The 27,074-nt window shown below is 31.3% G+C and overlaps 1 protein-coding gene and 1 long non-coding RNA gene across 3 annotated transcripts; one reads left to right on the plus strand and one right to left on the minus strand.

The window, feature by feature from the left end:
• Positions 1-274: 274 nt before the first annotated feature.
• LOC109337480 lies at positions 275-6,205 on the minus strand. 2 transcript variants are annotated; one of them, XM_019574459.1, is made up of 8 exons: positions 5,621-6,205; positions 4,284-4,591; positions 3,333-4,055; positions 2,535-2,663; positions 1,958-2,161; positions 1,513-1,713; positions 1,102-1,265; positions 275-979 (listed from the first exon to the last, which is right to left on the minus strand). In XM_019574459.1, the coding sequence occupies exons 1-7, from the start codon at positions 5,883-5,885 to the stop codon at positions 1,143-1,145; spliced, it is 1,953 nt and encodes a 650-aa protein (XP_019430004.1). In that variant the 5' UTR covers positions 5,886-6,205; the 3' UTR covers positions 275-979; positions 1,102-1,142. The 2 variants fall into 2 exon arrangements, with proteins under 2 accessions (XP_019430004.1, XP_019430003.1); XM_019574458.1 differs by having other exon boundaries at positions 275-1,265.
• Positions 6,206-24,792: 18,587 nt separating this feature from the next.
• LOC109337479 lies at positions 24,793-26,819 on the plus strand. The gene is made up of 3 exons (XR_002106457.1): positions 24,793-25,065; positions 25,159-25,271; positions 26,280-26,819. It is a non-coding gene; the product is annotated as an uncharacterized LOC109337479 (long non-coding RNA).
• Positions 26,820-27,074: the final 255 nt, after the last annotated feature.

Consider the following 27,074-nt stretch of genomic DNA (forward strand, 5'->3'; position numbering starts at 1 on the left):
GTCAGTTGTTAAAGATATGGCAGCCATCAATTTAATCACTACCATATTGAAATTAAAGATTAAATCATTAGTGAGTTGGTGTTAAGTCAAGTTTGCTGTTGATATATTCTAGGCCTGATGAATGTAAGAGAAAATATGGGTTCAGTTCTTAGATTATGAAATGTTGTAACTATACGTAATTTCAACACCAAAATGTCATGTATTTCGTGCAACGAAGTAATTAGTATTTTTCAAAGGTTCATATCCAACAACAAAAAGAAGAAAAAGTTGGGAGTAAGAAAACCACATTATATTCATTCATTCTCAATGTAACGATAAATTTACAAATGTAAGGGAACATTAACATTGACAGCTAAAAATGCGAAGATACAGGTTATAAAAACCACTAAAACTAGCAGATCAAAAACACTGAAGAGGGAGAAGAGATACCCTTTGGTTTCTTTATCTTGATGTGGTATAGCTTAGAAAAAAAGGGTGCTGCTTTTATGCTCTCTTAAGTTTTGGTAAAATGAATGCTCCCCCTATTTATCAATGTTGAGATTGAAAGATGAAAAGGTTGATATCACAACCTTGCCGTTGTGGTCTTTAACCAAACTCCACCTCCATTCGCCCCTTCTCCGGCAACCTATGTCTTCTCCTGTCAACATCTCCAGTGATCATGGTGATGACCCTTCAATTCTTCATCTCCAGCAATGCCAACGAAATTCGAGAGGGTTTTTGCTGACCATGTTGGTTGATGTTGTCATTGGAATTAAGAGATTAAAATTTGACTAGGCTGAACATTTGGATCAATGGGAGAGGGAGACGGTGTTGCCAATGGCATGGATGACGCAATCGAGGAAGTCGAAGCTGTTACCGAGGTTAGTGACATTGGCGATAGCAGAGTCTTCAGTGTGGGTGTAAATGGGTTGGGGCTGCCACAGGTTGCAACGTTGGATGGTGAAATTGGATCATGGTGATGTTACCACAGCAGCACTGCCTTTCAAATTCAATGGAGATGAAAAATAAAGGGGTGTATTTTAAGAACTTTCCTAGAAATAAGAAATTAACCAAAACAATTACAGGGGAAATGGAAAAGGAAGAGAAAATCAAAACACCTACAAGATAACAACTCGGTATATTCAGCTTTAAAAAGAAATGAACTATTGGCTTTGCATGTCAGAAGTAGACAAGAGTCTACTAATGAAGGGTGATATAGCTGCAAGCAATGCCTTGGGACACTCTTCATGGGGAAGGTGGCCACATTCAGATATTGAAACCAGTCTCTGCATAAGTCATGGCAAAAGAAGCATTATAAAACTTGAAAAAGATAAATCATATGCCATGGCAAATGCTTCGGAAATTAGAAATGGAGAGTAGGAAACAGATAGTGGAATTGGAAAGGTATTTGGATATGAAATAAAAGTCTAATTTCAACTTCCGGTTGGCTATAACTACTGCATGCAGAATTTACAAGTTTTATGCAGAATGTATAAAAAATATGGGTTAATAGTAGGAAAGTAGGATACTTACAGAATTTACAAATTTGGAGGCCATAGCTTGACATGATTTCAAAGAGACAAGGGAATCCTTAGCACCGCCAATGACCAAAACTGGAATGTCTTCTGCAGCTTGTAACAATGCTTCTGCAGTTTTTGCTGGAAGGATGGTTTCAGATGACAATTTACCAATCTCATGAAGCGCATCTTCCCATCCTTCAACAGATAGTGGAGCCTTAAGCACAGAAGTCACATAACTTGGGTCAATAAATTTCTAAATCTAGAAATGATGCTCAATAAAAGCAATAATGAAACAAAACCCTGACGGAAAGTAAAGAAAGACAGAAATACAATTATTATCTATGCCAACTACCAAGTAACATATCCTGCATAGTTCTTTATCTTTACAGACAAAACAAGTAAAGGACAAAGCAGTTCATATTTATATCATGTAAATATAGCTGATGGTACAAACACACCTTGTAGAGATTCAAAACTTCGGTGGTCAATTTGGTACCATCATACCACGCACGCCGATTCACCACTTGAGTGATTTCTGTTCGTAGTAGAGGGCGAACCAAATGCTTCTTTCCTAGTGATGTATGCAAAAGAATTCTGGCAAAGGAAGGAACCACTTCCCTTGACAAGCTAACATTTAGCAATACAACCCCTTTCACAGTAACCTGAGTTGACACAAAAAAGACCAAAGAGTAAATGAATTTGAATTATGCTCATCCAATTTTGGAAACCAGCAATGTTTATTAAAACATTCAATGGTGAAGATTCTATTTATGAATGTGAGGATGTATATGACCAAAACAACATAGAGCTACAAATGCACATTATGTTTTTGCTGAATTTCCAAATCTTATTTTGGTTTATCTGGAATTTTAGAGAAATAAATGCTATTAAAATACATCAAATAAATTTGTAATTGATTAGGATTAGTGGTAAAGGTAATTTCAAAACAACCTTACAAAAAGCTCAGCATCACAGTTAGGCTAGTCAAATTCAGCAAATTACCTATTACCTCAACATGAAAGACGAGATACTCACATTGAATGAATTCATTGATGTTTGAACTCTTTGTGTAGCCATCAGAGCAAGCAAACCTCCATCATCATGACCGATAAAAACCACTGAAGAAAGTCCAATCTCAGAACAAAAGGATAAAAGAAGGTCAACCTGCATTAAGAGAAGCCACCAGACATGTAACTCAGATGAAACCTGGATCAAAAACTAAGATTGAAGTGGCGATAATTATATAAAGCTATGGGGTTGAACACAACCCGGGAAACATGAGAAAACAACAAGGAAAAACATAGGGTCGGCTACAATAACAATCAAGCCTTAATCCCACAAAACTTTGATCTCTAAATTTTTCTCAATTGTTTCGCCTATGGTTTTTCATGGTCTCCATCTTCCTCTAGAAATTGGACTAAGCTTCATTTGATCTACTCTCCTTACTGAGGTTTCTAACGATCTCCTTCACACATGTCCAAACCATCTATGGCGCTGGTTTGTTTTTTGTTTTTTAATGAAATGGATCAGCCTGTCTCCTCTAAAGTTGATTTTATTTTCTACTCTACAAGGTTCCACTGATCCATGACCCTGACGTGCATATGATTTCCTACCTTAATCTGGGCATTAAGGTAAAATTAACAGGAATAACAGGTATGCAACATTCAATGAGCATTGGGCTGTAGAAGCCAGTAGTTCACTCTGTTAAAAAGGGTATCACTTTGATTATAGCCCCAAATATATAGTGAGCTAATACTTGTTTAATCAAGACTAGAAAGAAAACGAACAAAATGACTTCTAATGCAGCTCATACTAATGATATATAGTAATCACCTGGCTTTCAAGCTTGTAAGGATTAGGCAATTCATTCTCCTCCCATTCCCTCTGGCGCGGCCTTGAACTTAATCCCCAACCAGGCCTATCAAATGCGGCAACTCTGCAACTACTCTGTTGAGCTAGAGATCCCATCACATGCCTCCAAGAGAAGACTCCTCCACCAAACCCATGTACTAAAACAATACCTAATTGGCCAATAGCCTCTAGATTTTGCTCTGGGGATAAAGAATCCAATTTCCTTGTTTCATCTTCTTCACATATATCATCTAGGTGAAAAACAGGAGCATCTTCAGAACATATAGGACGATCTAATAGAGGAGCATGTAGACAAGAGCCATGGAATTGATTGCTATAGCTCCGGTATAGTTGTGGCTGGATTTTCGAAGAGGAACCCAGCAACTGTCTATTAAATTTTGCCAACCCTCCAGCCATCGATGAACTGCTGTGGCAAGAATTTGAGTCAAGGCATGGCGTTGAGGACAAGGTGCATTTAACTAAACCAGGCATGCTGAGCTTGTAATGTAGAGTGAGCCCTTGGCATGTAATGAATAAGCTGTCTGAGTCCGCAAGCAATCTGGCCAGCAGTTCTTCATCATGGGCTGTCCCAAAAGGTCTCCGCCTCATTTCGCTGTCACTTTTTGGGGTTCTACTTTTACCCCCAGGAGTAGGAGAACGTGGGACCTTTGAATAACTAGAGAAAACATTTTTGCATGATAGGACCTGTTAATTATGCATAAATACATAAATGTAGTTTTTACATGTGTCACCAAAGTAATTTAAATTTTAAAAAGTAGAGAACAAAATGTTATCAACTTAATAAATTTCCTTCTAAGATGGCACCTAACATAGCAACAGCATAATTTCAAAGAATTTAATCTTAAGAAGAAACATAATTAACACTACTCTCAGATATTGCTGAGAGACTAGATAGTTACTGTAAACTCTTACAGCTTCAGGGTCAGCTCGATGAAACCAGAGCTTTCTCCGTGCTCTACAGGTGGTTCTATAAGCAATCACAGTATGGCCAAGGGCAAATACAAGTGATGAGAAGAATAAGACAGGCATTCCCCATGACTTCTTCAAATGGAGCCTCTGCATCGTCAGGGATCTTGAAGCTTCTGCTTCAATCTGAGAATGTGCAGAGAAAGCACACGCTTTGACAGAAAGGAGAACAGTTGAGAGAAAGGAACACAGAGTCACAGTTCCAAGGTAAGGACCATACGAGATAGCAGGGCCATCACAAACAGAATAGACACCTGCAATTATGAGAGTAAAACATCAGTAATTAATTAACCTGCACATCATGTGGATAGGATCCAACTATCTTTTCTTTGTACAAATTCTATACAGGCAACTCTATCCATTCTATATAGTAGTAGCAAAAATTGTCATAGAAAGCAAATGCTGATACTTGAGTTTAACTAACAAAAAAAGCAAAAACAAATCATTGAAATTTCTAATTAACTCAACAGTGTGATTCTTTTCATTGAGAATATTAGTATCATGAAGTTACTTTGGACCCCAGCTAATTTGATTCAAGCCAGAAAGATCCATCTCAGAACCAATTTTGTCCATTCACAAGACCCAAAGGTGAAACCTGAGAAACGAGCTCCTTGCTACTCGATTTGGCGTCACTAAACATGGGATCAGTTTCCTAAAGTAGATAAGTTAATTAAAACTTAGAACAAGTTATTCTCTTATGCAAGCAAGTGCTGGAAACGATACAATAAAATTATATGATTATTTGAAGAACAAGATTGTTATGATAAAGTAAGAGTGTTTGTCTAAACAGCTTAATTAAGTGCTTGTTAAGTATTCATTTATTAAACATTTATCATGTGAGAGCTCATACCTTCTTATAAACTCTTTATAGCTTATTTCATATGCTTCTCTAATAAGCTTGTCGGAGTAAACTAAAAAACACTCATAGTAACTGATTCATAAGGCATAATCTTGTCCAAACACTGCCTGAGTGCTTATATGGTAAGATAAACCTAAGTAAGCACTCTCTAAACTCTTTCAAACACCCCGAAATAAATGTTCTACAATTCCTTCAAACTCCACCAGCATAAAAAAATGAAGAGCCTTAAAATACAAAGATACTAAAAGAGAACAAAGCATGTTATAACACTTATAACTCATATGTCATACTCACAAGTCACAAGCTATTTTTACAAACTAAACTCAAATAAGCTTTCTACAACATCTTCCAAACGCAGCATAATCACATTAACATAAATAAAAAATGAATGCAGAGCTTTAAGAAACGAGAATGAAGGGCATACAGATAATAATGAGAGATCTTATAATCGAAACGAGAGGAATATCAGTCAATGAGCTTTTGAAAGCATAACGACGGAGGTGCTCCTTGAAGGAGTAGCACGTGACACACGTGAAGTTCGAGATCAACACACAAGGAGCCACCACGTCCATCATCGCAACCACCATCGGCAGCGACGTAACAAGAAGCGACGCCACCAGCGCCACCACGAAGAAAACCGTCCGAACACACCGTCGAAGCTTCTCGAAGCAATGTACTCCCTTCGCCATCGTTAACCGTTATTATACCACAAATTTGAATAACAAGATCTATTAGGTTGAGCTTAGAATTTAATATCCAACCGATTACAAACGAAATGTGAAATCAGCATTGGATTCTCCGCCCGTGGATAATGCACCATTTCCGGCGGCCAAAAGAACGGGTTCAGAGTCGCCGGAGTAAGTTGACGGCGGCGGAGATGAACGAAACGGTGGTAGTGAAAGGAAATGAGGGTTTGAAGGTTCAAACGGCGAATCAGAAATTTCGAAACAGTTTTTTGAATTCAATGCCTTTCTTTCTTTCTCTTCTTTCTTCTCTGTTCACTATTTTCTTTTCGCTTCCTTTTATCTTAATTTTTTAGGTTTTAATCTGTTTATAAACAAAATAAAAGGTTTAAAATAATTAAATTTGTAGTTTATTTTATTAGATAGCAAGATTAAAATATAATGATAAAATAAAAGACCAAAATAGTAATATAGATTTACTTTTCCTATTATTTTATGTGGATTATTTGCTTAGCTTTATAAATTCAGATTAAAAAAGTGTTCACATGATTTTATATTTTACAAAAGGACATGGGATAATATTTGTTATTTCTGGCCAACTAAAGTAAGATTGTTTCAGTTGGTAAGATTTGGCTCAAAGTTTAGAAGTGTTTTTAAGATATGATTTAAAAAATAATAATTGTGGGATAATAATGAGAAACTAATTTTTAATAGAAAAATGTATTGATAGTTAATTATATTTTACACTTTTTTTATAAAATTGAACTAAATGTTGATGTTATGTTAGTTAATAATATATGAATTTGTATAGTGTGTGCCTTGTAACATATGTTGACCAATCTAATAAGAATATTTTTTAATGAGAAATGTAGGTATTTCACTTTTTAAAATCTCTCAAATAAATTTTGCTTTGAATCATAATAAATAAATAAATATATATATATCTTAAGACACACATTAAAAATTAATTATATTTATATGGCTTAATATTATAATTATTGCTTGTATTTTTAAATCCATTCACCTTGAAAGTGAGAAAACATATATTTTGTTCTAATAAAAAAAAGTATGAGTCCACTTATTTCAAGAGTAAGTTTTTAATTTATTATTCATTTTAGTCATCAATTCTAGGGATATATATCTAATGGTTTAGATCTACTCACAAATTCAAACCATTAATTTTTCCTAGAATTAATGGCTATGATGAGGAGTAAATTTAAAAACTTACTTTTGAAGTAAAGAATCTCTCATAATAAAAAAAATTATATAATGAGGAATCATTTAGGAAAATATATTTTTTACAAATTATCTATTTTTTAAAAAAATTAATTGTTTTTTCAATTGAAAATGAAAAAAATTAAATTCATTGAGAGTTATAGACATATTTAAGAAAATCTTAAAGGAAATCGATATGATTTCTAAATTTTACTTGAGTAATAAATATTGCAATTATAGTTGATGGGCGATGGATTTTTTTTTTGGTTTCCCACGGGCTTCGCACTGGAGGCAATCCTGTCCGAGCCGGACACATCCATAGGTAAATGGGGCTAACTCTCCCAACGGGCATTTTTTCTATCCACAAGACTCGAACCCGAGTTCTTCTTTAAAGAAAATCAAGCATGTACCACTTGAACCAACGTCCGTTGGTATATGACAAGATGGATTTGTAAGGTCTGTCTCTTACTTCACATTTCCTTGACTAAGATACTTTCAAATTTTGAAATAATACAAATACATTTCCATCTAATTAAGACTAAAACAATATAAATATGTTAAAGTTATCATAGATAGAATTGACAACTAAAATTATGAGTTTATCATTCAAATAAAAATTACAAACTTATAACTAACTCTCAAGATTGAGAACGTGCACATCAAAACAAGTTCACATAATTTGTTAGTTGAGAGATTCTTTTTTTTATAAATGGTTTTTTGGGTACTATTTTTTTGTAAATGGTTTGATATTTATTTACCATCTATGTTTATAATAACTAGTGTGTATAACCAGTAAATATTGTATGATACTACGTATTTAATTTTTATATATTTCATTTTTTAGAATTAAAATATATTTCTTGTGTTCGGACTACTTTGTATTATATTTATGATAATGTTTAATTTAAGGTAACATATGTGGTTAATTAATGTGTTGATGGTGGTTAGTTAGGATTATATGATTTTTTTTGTAAAAATTAAATAATATTAAGGATAAAACAAGAAGTGAAAATTACACCATATTTTGCATTTATATATAGTATAAATAATATATAGATTTTCTCGCAATGGTGGGAGACACCATAGCCATCATTAGTCAAGTAATCATCAATCATCATTAGGATTTTAAATGAACTTGTCAACATTTAAAAACTATTTGTTGGGTACAGTTATATTCTGAATGATAAAAACAAATCTTAAATAAAATAATAAGTACATTTAAGTAGATAGAAATAACTAGAATTACTGTTTCTATATTTATTTTTAAGTTTTTAAATATAAGATAATGAATATATTTTTTTTCTTCCTTGAAAATATTTTTTCAAATGCTTATAGAATGCCTTATATATGGAGGTAGAGAAAATGATTTAATATGAAACGGAGCACAATTGCAAAATCTAAATACATTCACAATTCAAAATAAATTGAAATAAGATATACATACTAGTGTATAAAACGCAAAATATAATGGTAGCTGCCACAATATTTTAGTAAAAAATTTGTCACTGTGATTTGGTTAAATTTTGAAGATCGAATATTATTAAGATAAAAAAGTTAAGATGGACAAATTCATCCAAATTTACTAAAAATGTTTTTTCTTATGTAAAGTTTTATGTGCGGATTGAGGAAATTGTGTAGTTGTTCCATTTTATTCGTGACAATTTTGTCAAAAAATTATTTTTTTACAACTATGTAAAATTTTAACATCAAAATTTGAATAATATATCGATTTATATGTTTTAAATATCGAGTAGCTATAAAGTTTAAACTATTTTTTTCTCCATAATAATGTTTACCAAATGATTCTAAAGTAAAATTATTATATGATTTATAAAAATAAACATAATAATAAAATAAAATAAAAAATAAATACAATTATTTAAATGTACTTTTATTTAAAATGAACACATTATTATTACAAGTCTCATGGCTGTCGCACTTGCCAAATTTTGGCCCTGCAAAATCACATGTTAAACTACCATTGACACAATCTTATGTATTTTACTTTTTACCCTTGAGAAATCTATCCAATCCTTGGAAGTATTCAAAGTTTTACATTTGTCATTCTTATAATTTTAAGAATCAAATACATTCTTCCAATTTGGATAACTCAAAAATCGTATTGGATTAACATGATTTCCGACCAATTTTTTTGGATAACGTAAGAGAAAATTACTAGAAAATTTAATATTAAAATAATTAAACTAAGTTCGTAACACAAAATAATATTAGATTAGGGATCATATCTTATGTCAGACAATATTTATATTTTTTAATTTAATTTTGTTTTTTAGTAGTAGTAATTATTATATATTGTTAATCATTAATATGAGGCTTGCTTGCTTATTGCTCAAGGATGAGATGTTCGTTTGTAGGTTTGTTAATCATATAATATAAAAAAAAATTGTATGTTTAATATTATATTTTTCAGTCAACTATATCTTGTAACACCTGAGTAGCACAAAATGTGTGATAAAATATGTGCTTTGATTATTAATAGTGGTAGCAAGAATCATAAGAGAGCGAGTTTCCCAATAACATAACGGTTTGGAGCAAAGTGCAGAGTGAAATTTGAACTGTGTTATGTTCGGTCGGTGGGGACCAAAATATTCAAATACGACCTTAATCAGTACCAATCACCACAACTTAGGTCCCACTTAACCAAACATGTTTTTCTCTTTGGTGGCTGCAACACTGCAAAATTATTTGTTTATTTCCCCTCTCTCTCTTTTCTATTTTTAAAAAAATCTTACCAGCAAAGTCAAAATATACTTTGTTTATTATTAGGGTGTTATTGATATAATATCCAATTTTATAATAAGTTATATTTTTAAATAATTATCAAATATTAATTAACAAATATAGGTTTGTAACATTGTGAATAACTTTAGAAGAACTTTATACCAAGCTTAAAAATAAATTATATTTTGAAATTTAATACTTAAATTTTAAAGTTGTAAGAAATTTAAAATAGAGACAAAACTTTATGTTTTTCACTTATATAAAAATTAAATTGGTGGCTAATAGTCATTTTTCATTTATATATCTTATGGTTGAAAATGCTTCAGATCGATCTATTAAATTCTAATATATGCAACTATTATACTATTTGTATGATTCTGGTGAGATTTATGCTTTCACTTTATTCTTTTAAGGGAGCTTTATCTAAAAATGTATAATTTGTAAGATAAATAATTTAACTATGTAGCAATGAAAAAAGTATAATAATTAATTTGCCCTTTAAGGGAGCTTTACAATGAAAAATTACTTTACAGGACTGTTATCCATATTTAATATTAGTTAAAATAAATATACCGTATACAAAATAAATACAATATAATATGTTTCCTAGTATTCAAATCATAAAAAATCTATTATTATGATAACGTTATAATTTTAATTTAATACTACACTTTTTCTTTTGTCTTCGATCCCATTGTTCTGACGCTGATGAAAAGTTTCATGTGAAACTGATATTGTTTTCCGGGGCTACATGTATGGTTCATGTGTAACCTAGTTGTATATTTCCCCCAACGGTTTTGGGAATGATGATAAACAATTCAATTTCAATCTTAATCTCCATTTAATCTTAAATATACATCTTTAATACTTTAACGTCGTTCTAGGTTATTTTATAAAAAATCAACAAAATCATAACTTCTTTTTTCCTTTCATACAAATGAAGAATAGATTTATTATCAGTGAATCATTTATTTATATTATTTATATTTAAAAGTTCATCATAATTAAATATAAATTATAGAATGATGATAAAAAAGTTGTTCCATATTATATAATTCCCAACTCATACTTTTACTCTAAAATTATCTCTCCCTCTATAATAAAGAGGATATAATTTATAAAAATTATTTTTATGAATTACTAATGATATCCTCCCACCTCATGAGTAGGAAATTAATTTATTTGGGGTATATGATTGCACATATCAATAAATAAGAATCAAACATTTAACATTTTGATTATTCTAAGAATGTAGCAGCACCTTACACAATTAGACAATGTCTTATTAGTTTATAAAAAGTATTTAATAGTGTGTAGAATTTTATAAGCAAGGCATAAATATTATCCTTTTTTTTATAGAACTTCTTTAACTTGCATCAGGAGAGTTAAGCACAATAATAAATATAGTTATTTTAATTTAATTTATCTAATATTATATGTCCATCACAAAGATACAACTCATTACGATGTATTATTCATTTTATACATTTTTGTTTTGTTTCCCACAGGTATCTTCGCACTGGAGGCAATCCTGTCCGAACCGGGCACATCCACAGATAAGTGGGGCTAACTCTCCCAACAGGTATTTTTTCCATCCACACGACTCGAACTCGAGTTCTTGCTTAGGGGAATCAAGCATGTACCACTTGAACCAACACCCGTTGGTATTCAGTTTATACATTGTTACTATATCATTCAATATTTATATTTAATTATCATTAATTTTTCAAAAAAAATAATACAAATCAATAATATGTACTGATTTTGTATAAATTTTTACAATACCAATAGGTAGATATTATACCCTTAATATGTTGTTTTGTTTTTTGGTTTCTCACATGTATGCTCGTACTTGAGACTACCATGTTCGAGCTGGGAACATCTACAAGTATGTGAGGCTAACTCTCTCATCAGATATATTGTTCATCCACAAGACTCGAACCTGAGACTTTACTTGAGGGAAATCAAGCATATACCACTTAAACCAATATCCGTTGATACCGTTAATAGGTTGTTGATCACAAAGTTAATTAATGATAGTTGGGTGATAAATTTATTTTGCACCCTTCCAAATGAATTGGTTTCTAGCTATTGGTTGAGTTAACAATCGGTATACACCAAAAAATTGTGAATAAGGAAAACATGAGTTTAATATCAATATATTGTTAGTGCAAAAATTTATATATATTTAGTATAACATCAACTTTATTTCTATTATTTTTTTTCTGAAAATTCAATAACAATTAAAAATAAACGGTGAATTGATAGTGTATAAAACTCTTACACTGTTAGTATATACATATTTTTCTTTTCTTTTATCCTAGGGAACTCTGTTGCTATCATTTTTTTCTTTTAATAATGGTTACACATCATTTTTTCAAGAGTAATGTTTTATCTCCATACTAAATTTTCATATATTAATCATCATATCCACAAGAAAGTAACACATTTAACTTGTAAATCAATCATTAATAAATAAAGTATCATCTTATGACATGTCACTTTTTATGGATAAGAGTGTTAATATGAGGATTTAGTATGAGAATATATCATTTTTCTTTTGTCAATATCTCTTTCTCACACATGTTTTATCATCACTAATAATAAGAAAACTATTTGACAAAACAATGACTTCATCAATGATTAATAAGTGTGAAAAAAGCATTAGAAAAAGAGAAACAAATATATACATGGTTGGATCATGAAAGGGAGGACCATCTTGTTGATGCAGTCTTGATGTTCTGGCCATGGGTGTAGAAAGAGGCTTTGAGGAGAGAAAACCTGTGTCTTGGAGAATGCCCAAGGCATATTTTCTTTGTGAAAGAGTGATGCCTTTGCTAGATCTGGAAACTTCTAGGCCTAGGAAATATTTGAGGGGCCTAGATCTTTAATTCTGAATAATGCATGAAGATGGTTCTTCACAAAAGTAATTTCATCTTGATCTATGCCAGCTAAAATCAAACCATTAAGATAGATAAGAAGTATAGTATGTTTAGAACCAATAGATTTAGTAAAAAGAGAATGACCATGCTGTGATTGCTTGTAATCAAGAGAGAATAAGGTGGAAGACAATTTTTGGTACCACTGCCTACTTGCCTGATTCAATCCATATATGGATTTGTGAAACTTACAAACCTAATTTGGTTGAGAACCAATGACTCCAAAAGGAATCATCATGTATACTTCTTCATCAAGCTCTCCATGGAGGAAAGCATTATTGATGTCAAGTTGATGGAGACTCCAATGTTGAGCAGAGGCAATGACAAGAATCAATCTGATAGTGGTTAATTTGACCACTGGAACAAAAGTATCAAAGAAATTTATACCTTATGTTTGAACCTTTGGCTATTAATCTAGCCTTGTACCTTTCAATACTTCCATCCAAATTATACTTTATCTTATAAACTCATTCCTATGGGAGTCTTATCAGCAGGGAGATCAACTATGGACCAGGTGTTGTTGAGTTCAAGAACATTAAGCTCTTGTTGCTTAGCCTTGATACAATGAGGTGACAAAATGGCTTGCTTATAAGTTTTGGGTTCAACATCAATGGCGATGGATAGAACATGGTGTAAGGCCTTAGGAGAAAATGAATGATAGGATAAAACACTGGACATAGAATGTTTAATGTTGATGTTGGTAGGAGAAGTGGTATTAGTAAGTATATTGTGATGAAAGTCTTGTAAATAGGAAGGGGGTGCCTAACTCTAGTTGACCTTCGAGGTTGAAGTGTTGATTGGTTGGGAGAATTGGTAGGATCTGGTATGAGGGAAGAACTATAGGGGTTTCAGGTTGACAATGTGATGGTAAGGTGTGATCATCATAAAACAGAAAATCAAGATTTGGTTCAATAGAGGATTAGAGTTAGTTTGTTTATATATACTGGAGATACTAGCATAAGGAAAAACATGCTCATGAAAAGTGACATGCCTAGACATAAAGGTAGCCCTTGTATTAAAATCCAAGAGTACATATCCCTTGGTCCCAGATTTGTAGCCTAAGAAGATGCATTTTTTTGCTCTAGGATCTTGTTTTGTCCTATGGTTACTAAGGGTGCAGGCAAAACAAAGGCTTCCAAAAACTCTTAACTCAATGAGGATAGGTTCTTTATTGTATAAAAGGTTAAAGGGAGATTTATTTTGTAGTATATGGCTAGGTAATCTATTGATGATAAAAGTGGCATGCTTAACAACATAGGACAAGAAAGGTGTGGGCAATTTGGAATGAAACATAATGGACCTAGTCACATTTAATAAGTGCATATGCTTTCTTTCAACAACACTATTCTATTGTGGGGTTTCAACACAACTAGTTTGGTGTGTGATCCCTAAATATTGATAAAAGCTAGTCATGTTAAACTCAACACCATTTTCAGTCCTTATAGTTTTAATAGTTTTGCTAAATTGAGTCTTAACAAGTTGAACAAAACTATGAATAAGGTGTCTAGTTTCAGCCTTAGATTGTATCATAAAAAGTCATATATGTCTACTAAAATCATCAATCACAGTTAAGAAGTATCTATGGCCATGTATGGAGGGAACACCTAGAAGTCTCTATATGTTCATATAGACAAGATCAAAGTCTGACTCAGTATTCTGTGTACCATTTAAGAAAGGAAGTTTGGCCATTTTAGCCATATAACAGAAATCCCAAATCAAGGAAGAATCATATTTTACAAATGGAAATTGTTTGGATATAACATGCAAAACATTCTTAGAAGGGCGTCCAAGCCTGTAATGCCACAAATCAAAAGAAGCATTATCACTACTATGTTCAATCATACTATTTACATTGTAAGAAACTTGTTTAGATGATTTTGATGTAACTTTGAGTATGTATAAGTCATTCAATGCTTCAACAAGTCCAATCATCTTCAAGGTAATCATATCCTAAATAAGGCAATGATAACTATCAAAGATCAATGTGCAATTAATGATGTTGTAAGTTTATGAATGGATATCAAATTGTATTGAAACTCAGGCAAATATATAACATTATGTAATGTAAGGTTAGCATATAGTGTGATAGTTCCTGATTGTTTAGCAGTTAGGTGAGATTCATTTGACAACTTAATAGTTATATTTCTAATAGGTCTTAACATATCAAAATTAGAGATGAAAGGACTTACGTCATCAGTGACACCACTATCTAATATCCAAGAAGAAATGTTACATGATATGTGATTAGTGTCATCACTTTGTATATTGCCTCCTTCTATGATTTTCTGATTAAATTGATTAGTATTGTGTTGATTCCTGCCTGATGCATTCACCTCTGTTTGTCGTAGTAGATTAGTGATTTGAGCATACTGCTTTGGGTTGAATTGTATGCTAGGTTGTTTACTCTCCAATTGTTTACTCTCTATTAGATTATTCATTGCACCTTCATTGTCCCTAGACTTGTTGTAATTTGGAGGAAATCCATGTTTATGATAACATGTATCTATTGTGTGTCCTCTTTTATTACAAAAGGTGCAAACCTTGGTAGATGAAGATCTCTGGTTGTATCCCATTCCTCCTTATCTGCCTCTGCCTCTTTGGGAAAAAGGTATTATTTCTACCATTAGTAGGTCTCCACGGTTCATCTTAGTTTCTTTGGTATGTTGCATTATCCTTTCCAATGGCATACCTCCAAGGTTCATTATCTCTTTTATTGAACAAAACCTTTGTTTCATTACCTTGCACAATGTCTAATTGAGCTTATGTCTGGGTGACCAAAGAAAACACCTTATTGATGGATGGTGTTGTTACTATAGCTTGCAATAATTCTAGATGACACGAAATAATACTTATTGGCTGAGTCACGACTAGGTCGCTCTCTTTAAGACGTTTCGTGGCACTGCCCAAAATGTGCAAGCAGACTATCAACCACGTCGTCCCCAAGATAAAACAACCCAAATCTCTGTTATCGAGTTCTTACTGCACTGTAAGAACCAATATCGAATACACCCACCACAATATGGCTACTAGTGCCGATTCTTGAAATATCCACAATATGGCTATCAGTGTCAATTCTCAAAATACCCATAATATGGCTACAAGTGCCAATTCTTTTCCCACAATACTGACTATCAATGTCAGTTCTTAAAATGCCTGGAATATGGCTACCTGTGCCAATTTTTTCCCTCAATACTGACTACTAGTGTCAGTTCTCGAAATTCCCACAAGTTGGCTTCGTGTGCCAATTCTTAGTGTCACAGAAAGAAAGGGGAAGAAGTTTGCCTGAAATGCATCGACAAAAATTATGGGGGAGAAAGAAAAAGCTTATTGAAAGCACATTCAACTTGGGGCAAGTTATAATGAGGGGAGAATGCTTCTATTTATAACGTGGAATTTTTTCCAAGTTCTTCATCTCTCCAATGTGGGACTTGGGAGTTGTTGTTTTCTCAAAACTCTTCTATGTGGGACTTAAGAGTTTTTTAGATTTCACACCCAAAAGTTCTCACTTATGGTTTTCAACAAACCATGTTCCAACATATGGCAAGTGCTCCATCAATAAGATTTAAGACTTGGTGGTTTGAAATTGATCATTCAATCCATTTAGGAAACATATCACACATTCTAATTCTTTGTGGTCCTTGATGCTTTTAACAAGATTACATTTGCATTGTGTGTCACAAATACAAATAGGTGTGGGCCTTAAGGATTTCAATTCCTCCCCAATGGTCTTTAAAGTGGTGAAATATGCAGATACATCTCTCTCACCTCGTCTGATTGGATGAATCTCTTGAAGAAGGTTTGACATCTTAAAATAATTCCCTTTTGAGAATCTTTCTCTTAGATCTTGCCATAGATTTTGTTCACTATCAATGTAGGCAGTGCTTTGAGAAATTTGAGGGGTGAGGTACTATGTGATCCATGACACAACTATATTGTTGGATCTTTCTCAAATGTCATAGTGAAGATCAATTAGAGCAGGCACTCTAATAGAACCATCTACAAATTTAAGTTTGTTCTTAGAAGACAAGACCTTCATCATAGCTCTGCTCCATGAGTGGTAATTCCCACCCTCTAATGGTGGTCACACAAGTATGGCACCGAGGTTATCTCCTGGGTGCAGATAGTAAGAATTGATAGGATTTTGAGGATCAATATTAAGAAAGGGAAGAGAAGAGATCCCTTGTGATTCATCAAGTTTGGAATTCGCCATCAAGAATCGAATTGAATGAGAAAGAAATCCAATCAAAAACAAGAAATTCTTAAAAGAAACCTTGATGTAGCTTTTATGATGATGGTTGATGATGGTGTGAGTGACGACACTAGTCCATGAATCAGTGAGCAATCAAAAGAAGAATTACGGAAATGGAAGCAATATATTTTTGAAGAAGACAAATAGAGTGGCGCAGCAAAGCTCTCAAATTGTGTTTTTCTTATTGAATTATGGTTGAAAGGAAGCTAAATATATACAAGAAGAAGAGGTTGCTTGGAAAACAAGCAAACCAACTAAAAATAGAAAGTTAGTTAATCCTAACCGTAACAAAGAGTAATTCTATTTTAGGAAACCAAAACTAACTGAATTAAACCTAAAAACAGAATCAAAACAGAAAGCGAAAAACCAACAAAACTCAATGGCATTCTACTTGCACTTTGCTGCTAGATGCTTGTTGAAGTTGTATCAGTAAAGTATAACATATCACAATAATAAGAAAACTATTTGACAAAACAATGACTTCATCAATGATGAATAAGTGTGAAAAAGGCATTAGAAAATAGAAAAAGATATATACACTAAGAATGTAAGAATTTTTTACACTGTTACTGCATCCACTATTCATTTTTATTTATTATTGACTTTTAAATAAAAGTAATACAAATGAATGATAGATGATACAATAACTATGTATAAATCTTTACATTGTTAATGTATAGATATTCACTTAGAAAAAAAGTGTGAAATGATGAATTTTATTTTCATTTGTCTTAAGGTGCATGGCTCTCGCTCTTGGAAGGAAACTGCCAAACCCCTATATTAAGAGACTAACAAGTAACAACTAACAAGACAATGCAATATAGGGAAACCCTATAAAAGTAATGTGCAATTGTAATTTAAAAACTGTATTGTGAAAGGTTCTGACTCTATCTTTCAATTTCCTTTCCATATAAAAATAGATAGATATTAATAGAGTTTAATATTTATATTTTATTAATATATTTTTGATATAATCAACATATTATTCATTTTATTATTTTTATTTAAAAGAGTTAATAATAATTAATATATCTATAATAGATGATATATTGTGAAAATTATATTATATTATAAATACATAAATATTAAACTTTTATGACTTATCATTATCATGCATGTAGCAAGGTACTCAATAGAGCCATCTCATGTGGGGCAATGACCTTATTTTTTCCTTTACCCAAAATGATTTTTAGGTAAATTCATGGAAATGGAAGGAACATAGGGGTCTTGGTTAGGCCTCTCTGTTCACAATATCTAAACATTAGTTGGATTGAGTATGTGCAGTTATTATTTGTTAAAATGATTGATAAAAGTTTATGTCGCTACATTTGTAAATATGTTTATATCCTACACAACTTGAATGCTTTTAAAATTATTCTAATAATATATTCCATAAATAATTCATAATTTTGTTAATATAAGTAATTTAATAAAAAATTAAAAACTATACACTGATAATATAAATTTTTTTTACAGTTGAGAGTGTAAAAAACACTTATATTATTAGTATATATATATTAAATCCATTTAATAATAAAAAATCCATGTAACTCCACATATAACCGTGTTTGCAGAGGTGAAATTATTAGCAGATAACAACTGTACTTAGATAGAGGAACATCTAACAAATTAACTGATCACTTAATTAAACTTATTATATATTGTCATATCAACTAATCACTTTTATACTACATGATTAATGATATACTGACCAAATATTTATGATGAAAGTTTATATATATTACACTCTTAAAATAATTTGTCATAAAAATATAGTTCCTACATCCTGGTGATGTAGTGGAATGTACTTTTCTGCTTGTGATGATGAGATTCTTTGTTTTTACATACAAGAAGATGATCTAACTATAAACAGTTTTTCAGCTGTTACAAGCAACAACTGAAGAATCTCTGCTCTTCTTTATCTTCTACGTTAACACTTAACATAATAATGACAAAATAGGAATCTCAATTTCATCATTTTTTTCTTTCCCTAGGCTATGTATGTGTACATAGGGTAAATAATAGAACTCTAACTTAGGCTAAATTATTACCATAATAGAAAAAATATTAGCCAATAATATAAACCATTATCTAAATGATAATTAGACTTTTGAATTATGGTGTATTAAGTGGAGTCATTTCAGAAATTGTGTGGATATCTCAAAACAAGTTATAGTTTAAAGATAAGGAGGACCCTATTTCTATATGGTGGTTTCTTTATTGTTGATTTGATTTGTTGTAAATAATTATGTTGTTCTGTTTCCCTTCTTCCATTATTGAAGATTGAAGTTAAGTGTTAAATTTATGTTTATGTTGATTATTTTATAGACCACATATTATGCCATTTCAAAATAATGTGGTCAAGCTATGATGATAGCGAAATGCACATTAAAGTCTTATTGATTTTGTATTTTTTTCCCTAACCTCCAACAATCTAATATTTAATAATATTTTCAATTAGAAATGATAATGAGGTGAATTGTGGTCGGCTTTATGTTTACCTAACCCGAAATCCAAAACCTAACTCAAACTCGTATTAAGTGAGGTTAAAAACAATATTATCGTCCCTGAACTCGACGACTTTTGGGTAATTCATAAGTTTTTGGGGTATAATATCAACTAAACCAAACTTAAAAGTTAAAATTGGGTAAAACCTAAACTCAGTCACACCAGATTTTCTCTATTAAATTTGGGTTGGATTCAGATGTTAATCACAAGTTTGGTTTTTATTGTCATTTTTATTTTAAATTGTTCAACCTAAGTATCATTATATGAAGTATATTGCCATCAATACTTAGGAGGACTCAATTGATTGTTGAAACAATCATATCTTAATCGCGTATACAATCATATATTTTTCGAGGCTTATAGATTGTTAAAGATAATTGTGCTTGTATAAACAACATTCCCGTACATGTATATAGCAAAAATGGAATCATTAAGAATGCTATATCCAAAATGAGCCATGTATTAATTGTCTCAGGACCTATTAATATATGAATGGTCAAGGTATGATAATAGTGTATTGGACATATCAGTCTTGTTGGGTTTTTTTTTGCTAACCTTTAATAATCTAAAGTATAATCTTTTTAAATGTTAAATATGAGTAAATAAAGATGAGTCTTAAGAATAATTCAAATAGATTAAACATGTATGATATCTTTTCATCTCAAAAAAAGAATGTTACTCAAGTAATATATTTTTTATGAATACAAGAGCAATATAGGATATTCATAGGATGTGCATATATTTGTAAGATTTTGTGCTTATAAAAGTCAGGAATGTGGGTGTGCTTATGGGAAGGTAGGAAATGTGAAGATTCAGAGGAGATAGAAAATGAAACAATTTCCACACATTCTAGATCTGATATATTGTGGAATTTGTTGACTTGAATATTTAGTAGATAAATTCCAAAATTATTTTTTTACATGCAAAAATGAATATATTATTTTTTATTCATACATACCTAATTTTTTTCTGGCATTTTATTATATTTGTTGTCAAATGTAAGAGTATGGTTGGTTGTGGAACGCTTTTAAATTTTAATTTTATGAAGTAAAGAATATTTAAATAGCTTAACTTATAAGAAAGTGTGAGAATTTATAAAATAATGAATGAGTTTCTTTTAAAAACAAAAGGTTGTATTTGTTTTGGGATGGTGATGCTATTAGAATGATTTCTATAAAATCTATTAACTACTAGTAGTAATATATATAAACACTATTTTTCGTATTTTAGTTTCACCTAATGACCTAATATACTGTTTTTTAAAGTAACCCAAAATTATACATATTCTTTGGGCTTTATCATGGAAAATTCTTGGACCCATAAGAATCCATAGAATTATTGTCCACTTATTTTTTAGTGGATCGACCCAATCCTTTTCTGACCCAACAGACAGACCCATTTGTATATAATTGCAAATTGTACAGGTCAATTTGGAAAATGGCCCACGCTAATATTAATATCAATTTCCCTAAATATCACAATAAGTATAGAGTGGAATGCTACAAAAATAAAAACAAAAACAATAGGTTATGATAATTTTATAAGATAAAGGTAAAAGTATAGCAAGCACTAATAACTTTTACCCTTAGATGCACCATTATTAATATTATGTGGCATTTATCATACTAGCCATAATAATATGTTTTCACTAATTAAACTACATGTCAATTAAGTTATATGTTATAATAATCATAATATATTTATGGATATAAATACTAATATTTGTTACATATAACTTAATTATCTTAGAAATCCATAATTTTTAATTATCGTGGATATCATATATTTAATACAATTATATCAACTATTTAATTTGAGTTATAAAACAAGTGATCTAATTTCTCATAATTCATGACTTCAAAAACTAATAACATATATTGACTTAATGAGTGAATATCCAAACGGTTGACCTATAGAGGATAATAAGAACTTTATAACTTAACGCATAGGGAATAATTATGGTCCACAAGATACCAAATCAGAAACAATCTTCACCCCCTCATCAGAGAGAAAATAGAGGTTCCAAAAGAAATTTATGTTTGGTTGAGTAAAACCATCGTACCAAAACTCTCTCCAAAGGCATGCGAAAGGAATAAACATAAGAAACATGAATTGATGTATAATTTTGCATCCTTATTTTATATTATGTGTGAGAATTATGATATTTTATCCATCATAAGAGAAATTTCTAACAAATTATGGAAATGTTCAATAAATAACTATATTACAAACAATTATCAAGTTTAAGGTTCAAATCCTTATTGTATTGGTTTGAAAATTATTAAAAAGTCATATAAATTTGGTTTTGATGAGTACAATATGATACATTTTGATCGATATTTTTTGTAATATTTTGGTTTTGAGGGATCTAATTGCAAGATTATCATAAAAGTATATAATGTAAGAAATATGTCTATTGTGACATGAATGAATATATTATTTCATTGTTTGAATGACATAACTCTTGGACGAAGAGTCATCAATGAAATGTTAAGACTATTGGAAAACAGCTTATATATAGTGTTTGATGGAAGCACTATACTAACAAGAAGAAGGACCAGAAACATTGTTCCTATCTCTGCCCATAAAGATTGCTCTATCAGCCATCACTTAAGGAAGAACATAGTAAGAACGGGAATGAGATAGAATAGTTACTCTATAAATCAAGAACACCAAACAACAATCAAAATGGAGGATGGTATCGCCAGGGGTAAATGTTACTAATATGTAACTATTCTTATAATGTGAAAACTATGATTTCTTAAGATCAATTTACACATGACTTCCAAATAAAGTTTACATGTGGTACCAGAGCATCGTGTTTAAGAATTTATAGTTTTCCATTAATGATGATTTGATCTTGAATGGTGTTTTTGAAATGTATTCTTGAATGTTTAGAGAACTCATATATAATTATTTCCGCTGCATTATAATAAACAAAACCCAGAAAAAGAACATATTATTGTTGATTGTGCTGTTTATATTGAGCAGAAAGTAACTAAACTTATTATATACATTATGCACTATTTCATATTACATGTTCGTATCTGTACTATTCAGTCGGCTTTGTTTTATGAAACATGACTCTACAAAAATATATTTTAGTAAATGAGACATTATTACTAATGTTACCTAATGTCCTTCTGTTCTTATATTTTAGAGAGTTGTCATTATTATGTTTGCCTTTTATATTCATGTATATATAAAATTTATGCAAACATAAACAGTTATGTATATAAAAAGAAAGACTAACAGGATATATGTATATTATTACGTTGATATATATATATATATATATATATATATATATATATTAATTAGAGAGAAACGGTAAGTATATATCTTATATATGACGTTAACTAATATATATTATTAGTTTAACATACATGTAATATATACATTAATAGATATGTATTATATATGTTTTCTACACATATAACATTAATAGATTATATATATATATATCATAAATTAATAGATTATATATATATAATTAAGTTACAGTTTTATTTGAAATATTAATGTAATTATTTTATGAATATGTATGTAACTTTGTAATTCATGTACAAGTTTGACACTCATATGTATTGTGAATAGCATGACTTTAGTGTTTGGAATTATTGTATGATAGATTTGTTAATCACTAAAGTGGTCAAATCTTTATGTTAATTAATTACAAGTCCAAATTGTATGATCATATTTCATTTATTCGAAATTATTGTATGATAGATTTGTTAATCACCAAAGTGGTCAAATCTTTATGTTTATTTAATTTCAAATTGTATGATCATATTTCATTTCATTTACTCATAAAATTGATACTATGAATGATATAATAATTATTTGTTTATGAGTAAATTGAAGTTTATTATCATAAGATAGTCAAGAATCACCCAAAGGTTGATTATTTGTTCTTATAATCAATGAGCATGAATGTTGGTAGTGTAAATGCATCATTAGTTACATTTATATATCCAAAGATAGTAAATATTTCTAATTTATGTATGCATCATTGCCAAATTATGTGAAATTCTTTTAGTATCATCATGTCTAGTATAATATATTTGTCGTGACCCGATTTTCGATTGGAAGACGGCCCTACGACTTGAGAGGAGGCGAACTCGTATTCTACCTCTTCCGATTGATTTGGAGTCGCCACTACGTTTTTTGCGGTTAAAACGTAGAAAACTCTATAGTAAGCCCAATTAGGATAATATGGTCTTTAAGCAGAGATTCTGAGGGAGTCGATTACGGATCGGGGAAGGTATTAGCACCCCGTCCGCCCGTATTAAAACGGTACCCTCGCTAATGACATAGACTTTTATACCCTTAACAATTATTTATTTAGAATTATTTATTTAGAATTATTTATTTTTATTATTGAGCCTGACAATATTGACTTTGGTCCTACGTACCCCTATTACGGGGATCAAGGCTTACGTAGTTCTAGTTCAAAAATTGTTTTTAATTTGGTTGATTGTTAATGATTTGGAAAACACCGATAGGTTTTAGAAGAACTAGTTTATTGAACTTGGTTAATATATAAATGTTTTGATTCAGTAAGACTAATAGATTAGAAACGGTGTTGGTCGTAGACCTTCTCCTCATTTCTATGGGAGTTAGAGACGACTCGAACCATGACCTCACTATAAAAGTCTCATAAAACTTGTTTGGTAAAATAGTTTTTGATTATTCATATAGAATTAATAGTTTAGAGACGGTGTTGGTTGTAGACCTTCTTCTCGTTTTCAGAGAAGTTAGAGACAACTCGAACCGTAACCTTACTAAAAAATCCATGATTATTTTGATAATATAGTTTTTAATTATTTATGCGTATAGAATTTAATGATAAAATAGTTTGTTAATTATTAATATATATATATTGAATTAATAGTTTAGAGATAGTGTTGGTCGTAGACCTTCTTCTCATTTTTTGGAGAAGTTAGAGATGACTCGAACCATAACCTTCCTATAACAATTCCATGATTGACTTATTTAATAATATAGTATTGGGTTATTTTTATAATTAGAGTTAAGGAACACTTTTTATTAGATTTTTAGCAAGTAAGAATATACCATTAATATGAAGTATGTCAACTAACTTCTACTTTATTTCAATTATCCAAACAAATATTTTAAGCCATAACGCACATATAATATAAGAATGCAACTAAACAAATAAATGATGATAATGAACAAAAAATAGGCACAGTGGGGTTAATTGGGAAATGGGTTTCGTAGATTGAAAGAAAGGGGGTTTGGATCCCTATTTCTACGCATGGGCATAGTGCCCCTAATGCCTCATTTCATTTTGGGCAAAAAATCCTAATCCTTCTCTTCTTCTCTCTTTCCAATCAACAATGGTATTGAGGTGTGATGGCCTCAATTTCCTCTCCTTTCTCATCGTGACAAGGTGGTAACGGGAACCGAATCCCTAGCTTCTTCCTCACTGAGTTGCGGTGGTTCGATTCCTCTCTAGGGTGGCTCATGGTGGTTCGGTTGATGAAGTTGGAGTCGCAGTGGAGAAGAATTGGTGATTATCTATCTCCATTTTTACTTTCCTTTAACCATAACCCATGTTATATTCTATGTCTTATTTATTTCTCACAACTTTTCATTCTCACAGAGGCTCCTCAAAGCATAGGGAGGACGCCAACGAGGTCGGCGTATGACGATGTTAATTCCGCCATGAAAGCGATGTAACCATGATCCCACGGTTGGTTATCGACAACGGATTTGGTAAAGAACTCTATCCTGATCTACTTTACTTATTTATCATGATATGCAATAATTATCAATATGACGAGAAACAAACAAATGGGTATGAATGTTCATCCAGAAACTAATTTCATTGCTTTAAAGTAGTTATATAGCATTGGTTACTTTTGTTCTTGGTTAAATGACAGTATATGTATCTCTGCGAAATCAATTAAATGGGACGTATATAATTCTGTATGGTTGAGTGAAATTGTTTATAAATTTATCGTCTATGTTCAAAGCACAGATTGGTCAATAAATGAAAACGCGTCTTACCTGATAGTGCTCCTGTGTATAACTTTGCTGCTGCGATCACCTTTATCTCCGAGTTCTTGACCAGCAGCATGTCTCTTTCTTATGTATGTGAGATGTGTTTCTGGAATTGTCCTATGTTATATCTGATACGTGTCGTTATGATATATTGATTTCATAATGTATGTGTGACATGTATGTGCTCTCTTGTTTATTACCGATATGTATACTCTCTCCTCTTATTGTTGTGTTCTGGTTTATGAGCTTTTCCTTTGTCTATGTATCTCCCTCCATTTTCGTGTGTCTCCCCCCTCTGCTCTGGTTATACTGCCTTCTCTTTATATTGATTGAGGGTTCACTGAAAACCTCTTGGGTTGTTACTGGCTGTCTGCTGGAATACGTAACTGAAAATATTAATATGTGATTGTAACTGAAATGACTGATTCATGCCTCCCTAATGACTCCTGATTGCCTTTGGTGGCTAATTACTTCTTACACTTATTGTGATCATTAGTGCATTTGCAACATATTCTATACTATTCTGATTTTTGGTGTGCCTTCGTAACAGCCATAGTTAATGTGTTGGTCTTCTTAATTCATCTGATATTGGTAACTTTCTTATCATCATTTTGCTGTTGAGTTTGATATTTGTTCAAGTCTTTGAGTTTGGTGATATCGAGGCTAACTATGTTGGAATTGACATCAATAGCTTACAGTCCAATGCATTTGTTACTGCAGTATGCTGTATTGGTGAATCAACTAAGCAAAATCTCACATTCAAAAGTGGTAAGCAATTCTAGCTTGGGTTGATTATGATTCTTCACAGGGCCTTATCAGTGTTACTATTTCTCCAACTTCTTCCAAGCCCAAAAATCCAATCTTGTCCTTTGTTATGGATCTTTCAACAATATTTCATGCTACTCTATATGCTGGGTTCATTGCATCAACTGGTTTGCTTGCTGGCTCTCATTTCATCACGGGTTGGAGCTATGAGATGAATGGACTACCACTAACACTTGATCTTTCTTATTTGCCACAACTTCCAGGACCAAAGAAGAAGCAAACTTTTATGATAATATGGGTTTCTGTCTCAGTTCTGTCATTGCATTAGGCTTGTCTAAATCGGCATAACATTACAAATCATTCATACAATTTATACAGTTATTATTGAACTCATGCAATTCCTGGACAAAAGAATCATGGTTTGGATCAATGTGCACTTTGGAAGTATCCCTTTTTTATATTTGAACTAGCCTTCTTGGATTATAAATGTATCTGCAGGAAATATAATGGATTGGGTCTCAAATGATTATTAGTAACACCTAGGAATGTTTTGTTTGCATTATTTTCAATCACTTTTGGTTTATAAGCTAAATTTGTTTGGGTTTTAAGTTTGGTTTATGGAGATTAAAAAGCTTAAAGATCAAATAACATAATTAAACAACGGATACTTTGAAGTTGATTATAAAGATGGAAAACAATGAGTGTCCAAAAAATATCATTCATATAAAAAATTGGTGAATGCAAAACACC

The sequence above is a fragment of the Lupinus angustifolius genome, unplaced genomic scaffold (genome assembly GCF_001865875.1).
Source record: "Lupinus angustifolius cultivar Tanjil unplaced genomic scaffold, LupAngTanjil_v1.0 Scaffold_6_175, whole genome shotgun sequence".
Classification (NCBI taxonomy): domain Eukaryota; kingdom Viridiplantae; phylum Streptophyta; class Magnoliopsida; order Fabales; family Fabaceae; genus Lupinus; species Lupinus angustifolius.